Here is a 10,793-nt window from a genome sequence, read left to right as displayed (position 1 = left end):
GGGGGGGGGGACGAAAGGGAACCAACGCCGGAACGAGCGAAAGCGGTGAATATTCCATGTGGCATCATCATCTTCCCGACAGTAACCGACTGATACGTCGTCCGCACCCTCGGTTGGCTGTTGGCAGCTCGAAAGCTGCGAGACGAGATGGGATTCGAAATTTACCGGAAATAGCCCAGCCATCCGAGCGGAGTGGGAGGCGGTGGGATGCGCGCTGTGACGGGACTTCCGTTTGGGAATATAGATATCCAAGATTTCAAGGCATATTGACATCCGAAGGGTTGCGGGAGGCTGCCCGAGAATGCAGCCGTTGTAACATGAAATTGATGTGTTTTTATTTATATATACAATATTTACAAACGCATATTTCATTGGGTGGCTACAAATATCTTGTGTCTACGTATAAACATGTATGACATGTCAATTGGCTGGGGTATTTTGCGAAGCGCGCCGAAGAGTCGCGTATTGTGACCGTCGGAAGGCGACCTCGCCAGGTCTTCCACGAGTCCAGTTGAAACGCCATCAGGCCCATCAGGCCCATCAGGCCCATCAGGCCCATCAGCCCCTCTTCTCAGGACGCGTCCTTCGTGCAAAGGACGTTTCTTTCTGTGATTCATCTCCATCCTATTTCTTATTCTTCTTTTCCCCTTCGTTCGATCGCGGTATTAATTATTCCCATCTCAGATGCAGCTCTCCTGTATAGCACCGCATCTGCCGATGGCCTCGGGATACCTGTTGGGCCTCTGGAGGCTGTAGAAGGTCTGGAAAATAAAGAGACAAATAAACTATTCAAAGTCTCAAGCTGCTCTTCGCGCTAATACTAACGTGCCATGAGGAATTGGTATGACTTTTATTTTTGTGCAATAACCCTTTCCTGCCAACGTTAGCGAAACTCGGTTAACCTCCCAGTGGCAGAGAATTCAACAGGGCAGAATGTTATAGCCGGAAAGGCTGTTACTCAAATGGCGGCGGGAAGGAGAAAGGTAAACGCATACCAGGAAATGGTTCTCCATTGTAATGCTCCTGCGGGAGCGGCTGCTCGGGAAACAGCGCTAGACAACGGCAGAGAGGGAAAGTACTTTGAGAAAATTCTCAAAGACAGCCTTGATCTCGTGCGGAGCTGGTTAAGAATGAGGAGTGGAGGAGGGATGTGCTATGGGCAAGGATAAGAGGGTCATACAAAAGTGGTAGCTTATTGCGGGATAAGAATAAGGGTTGCCTTCGAGAGATAAAAGCGCCCCGAGGAACAGGAAGAATGCCGACGGTTCGCTCCAGGAAGAATTCAGGAGCGCTGTCGAGTCTTCGTTGCCCTGGCCAGTGTCTGGTCGTCTGGAGTCTCGGGTTCCAGAGGTCAAAGGGCGTCTCCTGTGCTAATTGCTCGACTGCCGCTTCTACTGGCTCTGTATGCAAGTGTTACACATATGTACCTACGTGTAAGAATCGTGTAAGAATCAATGACTGTTTCCACTACACTACATCTATACACGCAATGATCGTGGACGGGGACAGGGCCAGCAGTCAGGATACTTACATTTGGAGCAGCCTGGGGATAATCCTGATCCTCCATCCCGTCGTACGACATCTCCCGACCTTCCACGTATCGCGGTCTTCGCGGTAGCGATCCGTAAACCGCGAGTTTTCTGTCTAAATTAAAAGAATTGCCTAATACACATGTGAAACATAGAGTAGGCATTTTTTAAATAGATCTGCGCTTAGATGACGTCGTGATTCGTGGACGCGTGGAACGCAGCTGGCAGGCACACACGCCTCGTGGCACTTTAGCTCTTGTTCCTGGAGATTTACCTGTGTGATTCGAAAGCGCCGTTGTGGGTATAAGATCTGGATTCCCATCTTCTTCCTCGCCCTTTCCGGCGAAAGTCGCGATGCTCGGTTGCTGAGGCGGCTTCGGCTTGGCTGGCGTCGCTGCGTGTCTCCTCCAGAGTGCCATCAGGACTCCCGTCACGATTAGTCCTAATCCAGTTGCCGTTCCGCCGAGCCCAATTAAGATCGGCGACATGTCCACGGACGATACGGATTCGCCTGAAAATGAATTCATGTCGCGACATCGGCATGAGTTATTCAGCGCGCGTTATGTCCGTTCCGAAATCGATCTTCGCCTTTCATCTGTTCGACCTCCCTTCTGTGTCTCACTCGCTCATTCATTCTTTCCCTCTCTCTCTCTCTCTCTCTCTCTCTCTCTCTCTCTTCTTCATCCACGGCTCGATACTCCTGGTGGTACTGCGGATAAAGATGTAATAAGAAGTATGGTAATGTGGAAAGTGACTCTGCAGGTTCCGGGATTTCGAAAGATACGAAATAGTAGAAGAGACTAAAAAGAACTCGAGGTATTTTCGTAGCCTGAGATGTTTTGAGCACTGGTTCATAGGAAACTGTAAACGGGAGGTATATCGTAGGTCGCACAATACAGAAGAAGGAGGGGAGGCTCGCTAGCCGCTAGCCGCTAGCCGGCCGAGACTCTCCATCAAACGCAACGGGTGTCTCATTCATCAAGAGCTCGTCAGAGAGCTGAAAAGGTTTCCTCGACTGTGACCGAGCTCCTAGTGATCGAGCGTAGAGCCTAGTAGCTGCTAGTAGCCCCTTTGACCCCCTATCCTAGCTGCCTGCTCGACTACGTAAAAATAAATATGCCCCGATTATTCTAGGCGCTTTCTTAATTTCGCTCGTACATTGCCCGTCATTCGAGTAATACAATCAAGTCAAACAAAGTCATTTCCTATTTGAATTTAGCGCGTTTCGAATGAATGTGCCTATAGTGCATTGATTATAACTCGTAAAGATATAATTTAAAAATGTAATTTTTATATTCAAGGAGCGGAAATCTCTATCGAATGTTTTGTGCTACGAATCGATAAACTAGAAAGCAAAGAGAAAACAAAAAGGTTACTGTAAACTGGAATCAATATTTCAAAGATAAGGAGTCTAAGGGATTATGGGTCTGGCCCTGTTAATATTCCATTTTTTAAATTCGTTTATGTTAATATTACCGTATTCAATACGCAGATCGGTTTATATTTCGATCGGATGTCGATCTGAAATTAGTCAGTGTACATAGATGCCAAAGATAATATTTAAACTGTGAGGAAGGCATCGACGGCGGACAGTGTACGAGTGGACTGTAGGGGAATGGTACGGCCAGGGAGAATGAGTGGAAAGGAGAAGAGAAATTGAGAAAAAGAAGAAGAGAGAGAGAGAAGGAGAGGAGATTTTCGACATTGCCTCTAATCCACGTTCTTCTGGCTGGCTGACTCTGCTGTTATTTACGGGACATGGTCAGGACTTCCTGCACCAGGATTCCGAGTGGTGAGTTTGTGTCTCACGAAGTAGCTGGATAGTCCTATTCCGGAAGCGAGTATAAAGTCCAACCCCTCCAAGCAGGGAAGGATCGCTGACCGATGGACGGCGCAAACGAGAGAAAGCGAAATGCATAATAATAGCTCATAAATTTGAGGCGTGGTTCCGGCTGGGTCCGACCGCGCCATGTTTCATCCCGAAATGGGCTATCCCGTGTCCCAGCCCAACCTGAAGATGACCTCGTGGCCTCGCAAACTGTCCCCTCGCATTTGCATACTGATAATAATTTTGCTTACTTCTCTGTAAACTCGGTTTACGGCTTCCCTTTTCCACCTGGGACACATGGATGACACCTACTGTCCTCCCGTCTTTATCTCGCCACCCTCTTTCCCACCCTCCATTCCTGTTCTTAAACCATCCACTTATTTTTTCTCATACGTTCAGGACTTTCACGAATTTCGGGACATTGCCTCGGGGGGATCGGGATCTGACCTTCGCAAAGGACCCGGTCGACTTCAGGGACTGGCTCGTACCGCAACTAAGCAGGCTCTGATACCCCGTGGCTTCTACCGCATCACTTCCCCTAAGGACAGCCAGACGCTCAGGCACTCGGGTTAACTGCGAAAATTGCTTTTCGCCAAATCGGATTTTATCCGTTCCCCCTGCCTTAAGTACTCGGGTTTCCGCATTAGAAACTCGTCAACTTATTTGCCAAAACAAGTTATTTATCAATGAAAGCCTCTGAAGGAATTACGCGATGCTCGTCTAGAACGTGTTACATGCCGTTACACGTATTATTCATATAGAGGTATTACAGACGCCAATAAATGATTAAAGAGAAAGAATTCTCTGGCAGCTGTCGATTTATGTTCAGATTTTCCACAATCTCATGTGCTGTGTCTATCGATAAATCGCAAAGCACTGAAAGCTGCGACTCGAGTATTATATTGTCATTGCGACATTCAAATTTAATCTCACATGAGAAACGGCCGATATTGCGTCGTGGAAGAGGCCACTTTGATCTCCCTATATGTGTTTTCCATTTTGTCTTTCAGTCACTCACCTCTTCCTTTGCACTTTTTCTCTTTCCTTCTACCTTCGTCCCTAGTTCTCTCTCTCTCTCTCTCTCTCTCTCTCTCTCTCTCTCTCTCTCTCTCTTCTCCTGCCACCCCATTCCCGCTCTACCGCAGCCATAAAACAATTTTTTTATTAGCATACTTTCCCGCACCGGAAAGCGTTACTGCAAATTGCAGCGATTGGTCGACGTTCGACTATTATACGCTCGTAATTGGATTTGTTGAGTGGGAGCGAGGAGCGTGTGAAAAAAGAGAGATTAAAAAAATAAAGAAATTCAAAGTCTGTACTGGTCGCTCGTCGGCGAGATGCGCCACAGTCGCACGTGGATGAGAGTACTCTTCCATTTCCGGAAAATCCTTAAAAATAAAACCTCCCGATTGACTAAAGAAATAAGAGGAGAGCCAAGCGAAGGAATAGGAACAGCAGCACGGGAAGCGACTCGAAGGAAAGAAAATCTGAACCGATGAGGGTTCCTCGTTCAAAATCTCCAGGGAGTGTGTACTCCGTGAGTGGGCAAATAAGTAAGAAAACGAGAAGGGAGAAACAGGGAGAGCTAGTAGACATTCTAAAGTGTATTATAAAGAGGGTGCGGCAGAAGGAGGGAGCGAGAGAGAAGAGATATGCTCGAAGGAAAAAATGGCGACGGAGAGGGGAGAGGAAGGCAAGTGCGGAGCAGAATAAAAAAGGCGATACCTGAAGCACACACACCGACAAGGATCGAGAACGTTCGCGGTTTCGATCTGATGTGGCGCGGCAGCAGGAAGTACGTTGCGCTGCAGGCTCTTTTACTCCCAGCGGTATGGAGAAAAATAAGCTTAGAGGTTAAACTAAGGGAGGGCAGAAGATAGTACGAGCGCAGGAGAGTGAGAGAGAGAGAGAGGGAGGTAGGTAGGGGAAAGGTAGAGGGAGAATGGAGAAAAAGCCTCGGAGAAGACGGGTGAAAAGCCCTCGAATAGATGTGCTACACACTAGGGTTATTATGCAAATGGCGCGGACTCACGCACCAGTGAATTTCGCAACGCCTTTCAGCGCGATGCCATCCATGATGACGGGATCGCTGGACCCCTTGACGTTAACTGCGTAGAGGGCGACGCTGGTCGGCTCATGTAGCTCCAATTCCCAGTAGGGATAGGGCGATTCCCATCGCTGCTTATCCACCATGGCCACGAATTTCTGCGGCAGCCCGCCGTCGAAACCCTCGATGCAAGATATCCGGATCCAGGCGCCGCTCTGATTCACCGCCGTACAATTTTGCAGGGGAAATGGTCTACCTGAAAAAGAGCGTCCAAGCAGGTATTTTAATAGGAAATAATGCCGCATCGTCCTGTGCCTGTGCGAAGAGCCGCAAGGAACATGCAAGTTCATTGGGATTTCCGACTGGGAAACGCGCATCGTCGATCTAACACGACTGTAACGTCCTTCGTTTGAGTACCGAGTGGCGCGAGCTGGAAGTTTCGATCTGCTGCAAGTGAAACGAGGATTCGGGAATGGAAGTTGAAGTAGCTGGCTATTAGTTCCGGTGGCCACCCGGAAAATAATATCAACGTGGACAGGAGAGTCAATCCGCTCGGCTCGGCGTATTTAATGTTATCATTTCTGGTGTCCTGGAAACAGACGTGGCTCAAGACCAATTTCGATATCTCATAGCCTCATACCCCTACCTCGTGTAATATTTTTTGTGTGCTTTTCTGCCCAGAAGATACGACGTTCGGCGCAGGAAGATAAAAACTAGGGATGAAACGAGAGAAGAAACCATGGAGAGTCTGTACGTCTGTAAAATTGGCCAGCAACTCGTAACAAGCAGCGACGAGTAAAGACGAACGACGTCTTCCTGGCCAATTCGAAAAAGCTCAAAGCTGCGGGGCTGATTTTTCTCCCGCAGTTCGTTACCTTCAATTTTCGCGTCTGGCACCTTCCGTCGTGGGGTCGTAATTTAGATGGGGCAAGAGGGCAGATGAACACGGCAGGAGCCCAACTGATTGTCGTCGAGGTGCAACCGGAAGCCGCGAAACGAGCGGAAATCACAGCATTTCGCGCAGTTCCTCCATCCCCACTTTTTCCTTCGACTCCTTCGACTCCTTCAGCCTCTCCGCTCTTCGTCCTTCCGCCATCTTTCCAGTTGAGATTCTGTACTGCTTCCTTGATCTTTCTAACCTTTCTTTAGCAATCTACCCCCAGCCTCGACTTCCTGCTGTATACACATGCACACTCGGAAACGGCTCCTTGATATCATCGTTTCAATTAGCGACTTAATTACTACCGGCGAGCGAGCCAGTCGCCCGGCGGCGGCGGCGGCGGCGGCGGCCGTGGTAGCAGCAGCAGCAGCAGCAGGAGCCGCGGTGGTGCACGGCAAAAACTACTGTCCGGTAATTACATAAGAAATACATTGCCTCTCTGCGTAAAATAAATTATGTGTGCAATTACCGAAACCGTAGCCGGAAGAGGAGGCAGGTCGGTGGTAAAGTTTTCGACCGGTCAGATTGGCCAGCAACGCTCGCGATTTCAGCCAATAGAAACTCATTCTACGTCTCTCGACCAACTGAAAATCTATTGTCCCTTTCGCGGATAAAATATCCCACTCGAACGCGTCATTACTTTTCCCGCGGCCGTCTTAAACGTCGTCTCGTAATGAACATATTTAATTACAGTTTTCATTAAATTTAGCAAAACGCACGCATGGCGACACAATTGAATTTAAACGAGGAGCTTTAACCGCCTCGTGACCGCGCACCCGTCTATAGTATAGTTACGGTAGCTACCAAATTCCGCTACCCCTCCGCATCCCCATACCCTTATTCTACTTCCGTTAACAAACATTTCTTCACTATTCAAGACGGGAAACTCCACTGTCTCTTTCCTCTTTCTCTTTACTTTCAAGCTGCACCTCTTTTGCTCTCTTTCGTTGAACCATCGAGCGTCTTTTCCTTAAGGCTTTCCAATATCAAGACTCTACAAGGTTTTTCGAACCTCGAGAAATCTGGCAATCAGCGGGTCCTTCCCAGCAGACAATTAGTATCCCTATAGAGGAAATTAGCAAGTTCGTACTCCCTAAGCCGGTCTAATTAGAATGGAGGATTTCGAAAGGAGACGCGACGCCACGTGAAAGGAGAAGCAAAAGGACACGCGAAGGATCTCCATGTACGTACCTGCCGCTACAACTTGATAGAGACAAGGCAGTTTCGAATGGCCGACGATGTTACTGGCCCAGCATCCAAGCGTGCCGTAGTCCATATCGGTGGCTGGAGTGTAATTCAACCTGGAGACGGTGCCGTCGCTACTGAATTTCGAGGCAGGTAGATCATTTAGGTCGCCGCTATTGTTGAAGGTCCAATGAAAGGTGACGGAGGTCGGATTGGCCTCCACTTCGCAGACAAGTCCGATAGTTTCGTGCTTGAGGGCGCCATGAAGTTCCTCGGGAAGGTTGAAGGGCGGCGGCGTGGCGTTCTGATGCTTCCAGGTGCCCGAGTTGAGCACGTGCTTGCAGATCGGCGCGACTGCGGAAAATTCAATAATTGCTCGTCCGCCGCACCGATCAACTTCCACGTAATATTACTCTATACTATATCTCTCTAAGTAAATTCCATTGGGACGCGAGATGACGGGGTCCCACCGCCGCGAATAACAGGGCGAGTCCTGGCCAAAATACTGGCTGTTCTACCTACACATCACCTCGAGGTTCACGACGTTCGAAGTTTCCCGGCCTTCCGTGTTCGCAGCCAGGCAGGTGTACTTGCCGGCGGATTCTCGTGTTATTCCCTGGAGCACCAGCGAGTGGTCCGACAGTACAATGCCCCCGGACACGTTGTGATGGAGTTCCTCGTCCTGGAGAAACAATGCGGGACTCGTCAAAGTGGAAACGGTTCAAGGTTCGGTGTCTACCAAGTCTATCGGAGTACCAGTAGCAGTATTAGCACCAGCACTGGAGCAAGTGTACTATCATCCTCATCGTAATCGCGCTCGTCAGCCTCCAGGAATCTCTTTAAAGGTTACTGGCTCTCTCGTCCCGAGTCCCCGAGCGACTTATTCTCAGCGAAGACCTCGAGTGCTGCAGTTTCTGCTCTCCAATTTTATTTCGATTCAAAAGGTGATGCTTTAGGAGGCACCGGAAACTACATTGCGCTACTTGCAAATACTGGGTTGAGTTCTGTGATAAATGCACGGAGAATGACCCCTTACGTGCTCACACGTGCACGTGTGCAGGCGCATGTACGTCCAGAGAATGTTACTACTGGCAGCCACATTCCTTGCTTCTTTTATAAGTAATGTGATGCATAGTCGTGTTTCGCTGTTTAAGTACAGAGAGAGAGAGAGAGAGAGAGAGAGAGAATGAGCGGGGGGGGGGAGACGACGGGAGAAACCACCAAGTGGAGAGGAGGAACTCGCGCTGCTGGCTCCGTCTTGCGCTTAGTTGACATACTAGCATGTCGAGCACGCTGCTATAACGTCTTAATATTAGATTTTAGATATTCGTATTTGCGCCCCGAGTCTAACATACGAAACCCGGTCTGTCTACTTGGGGATCTCTCTCTCTCTCTCTCTCTCTCTCTCTCTCTCTTTCGCTCTCCTTTTCTCTTTGTACGCGAATTCTATCTTGCTGAAGAGAAACCGAAACACAAAAATACATATACGAAGCAGTATAGGTTGCGACGATATTATTCAGGAAGTGAGAAAGATAGACAACTCGACAGGATATATGCGCCGTCGCAAATACGAGAATGCACGCGAGAGCAACCACCGGGACGATAGCTGGAAGATGCCTGGGCGCCAGGTATCCCTCGGGGATACCGATCCCACTGACAATGAGTCGCGATATTCGGGAACTTTTCTCGCGACAATTTTGCTGCCGGCTAGCTCAGCCCGTTTGTCCTGAATCAGCAAGGGGTAGAGGGGCGGGAATCTTTGACCAGAAAATAACGAAATCACCGTAAAAAATAAAACAGAATTCTAACGTAACGTAACAAAGTCCTCTTTGTTAAGACGTAGTTGAAGCAACCCAATCACGAGGGTGGACTCCTGGTAGCTAGCTCAACGATCGCAGGAAACACGCTAGTTCGCGAGAACGAAAATCGGATAGTCGAAAAGACGATAATGATAACGCAATCGATATGCCAAAGTGAAAGGTGTTGAGAACGAAAGAACCATTTCACTTTATTTCGATTCAAGGACATTGATGTTTCGTCGCATGAGTGCGGTGGAATCGTAGCGAGCTTTCGATGAATTTCGGTAACGTTCGGTAGATCAAGGGGTATGAAAACTGGCTGATGCATCTTTCCCAGAAGACCAGCATCCTCAATAATGAATTTTACACGCTCCTCCATATTTTCATACTTCCATTCGAGCCACCGAAGAAAAATAATTAAGCTAAAACCAATATATAAACGAAAGCCCTCAATGTGGTTCATTAAGAAATGTTTTTTAAAAAAACTTAAATGCAGAGCGAAGAAATTCAATAGATGCCGCGATTAAAAATGTATTCAATGCGGTTATTACTATTTTTGCACGTTCGAGACCAGAAATCAATAAAGTGGACGATTAAAAACATCATGTTTTTTCCTCTATTCTTAGTAAGCTCGGCGAGGGACCTTTTACGTACATAACTATTGTATGCATGTAGGTTTCCCAACTAAGGACAATTTATCGGTCTCGGGTTTTCGGTCGACCGGTCGATCGGCCGCAGGGACTGTGAGAGACGTGACAACGCGTGCGCTCGTAAATTTGCAATAATTTCGACAGAACGGACGCGTTACGATAAGCCTCGTGTCGGCCTGAACGATCGACACGAACCATAAATAACTTGCTTCGGTATGGAGAGACGAGTGAAAAAAAGAGGAGCGAGACAAAGTCACCAGGTATGGAAAATAAAAGAACTGGGTGACGAGAGCTGGGAACGTAAATTCCCACGTGGCATTTCCAGGAGCGGTGAAAAGTTCGTCAAGTCCACGAAAAGCTTTTCTTACCGTCAAAGATTTCGCAATGAATCCCGAGTGAATTTCATTGAAGTTTTATCTGACCGCTTCTCGTAATATCTGACCCATCCCTCGTGAATGGCTCAGGAATGGGTCACCCTACAACCTCTTTGCAGTCCTAATTGTAACTTGAGGGCCTGTGCCTTGAGCACAGTTAATTTGTCCAACGCAGATTTCCCTGTTGAACGATACAAGACCGTAATAATATTTAGAATCCAATTAATCCTTCGTTTATTTCTTATTTCACGTTGCTGAAGCCGCAAGGCGCGAATATTCGATTGGACTTTTTCTTGCAGTAAGTTGGACATCAGATTACTGACTGCTTCTCATTGATACTCTTATATCATATAACAAAGATGGGATCAATAACAAAGTAGCAAGGGTGGCGCTAGCAAATCATCCGTTAGGAAAACACCCCCCTTCCCCCCTCCCCCCCCC

General features: G+C 48.1%; 1 protein-coding gene across 6 annotated transcripts in view; it reads right to left on the bottom strand.

Moving 5' to 3' along the window:
* Positions 1 to 313: 313 nt before the first annotated feature.
* LOC107265102 (hemicentin-2) overlaps positions 314 to 10,793 on the bottom strand; it is an 86,499-nt gene continuing 76,019 nt past the window's right edge. For 2 of the 6 annotated variants that reach the window (XM_025080091.1, XM_025080087.1), the window contains exons 10-15: positions 8,052 to 8,211; positions 7,536 to 7,883; positions 5,394 to 5,660; positions 1,804 to 2,040; positions 1,532 to 1,644; positions 314 to 761 (exon numbers count right to left, since the gene is read on the bottom strand). In XM_025080091.1, coding sequence (XP_024935859.1) covers positions 681 to 761; positions 1,532 to 1,644; positions 1,804 to 2,040; positions 5,394 to 5,660; positions 7,536 to 7,883; positions 8,052 to 8,211 — 1,206 coding nt within the window. In that variant the 3' untranslated portion in view covers positions 314 to 680. Of the gene's footprint in view, positions 762 to 995; positions 1,428 to 1,531; positions 1,645 to 1,803; positions 2,041 to 2,062; positions 2,239 to 5,393; positions 5,661 to 7,535; positions 7,884 to 8,051; positions 8,212 to 10,793 lie in introns of those variants that run through there. The other 4 variants (XR_001537120.2, XR_003058237.1, XM_015734227.2 and 1 more) reach the window with 4 other exon arrangements.

Source organism: Cephus cinctus, unplaced genomic scaffold (assembly GCF_000341935.2).
Source record: "Cephus cinctus unplaced genomic scaffold, Ccin1 Ccin1_scaffold0013, whole genome shotgun sequence".
Classification (NCBI taxonomy): domain Eukaryota; kingdom Metazoa; phylum Arthropoda; class Insecta; order Hymenoptera; family Cephidae; genus Cephus; species Cephus cinctus.
This window is presented reverse-complemented; position numbering and strand designations above follow the sequence as displayed.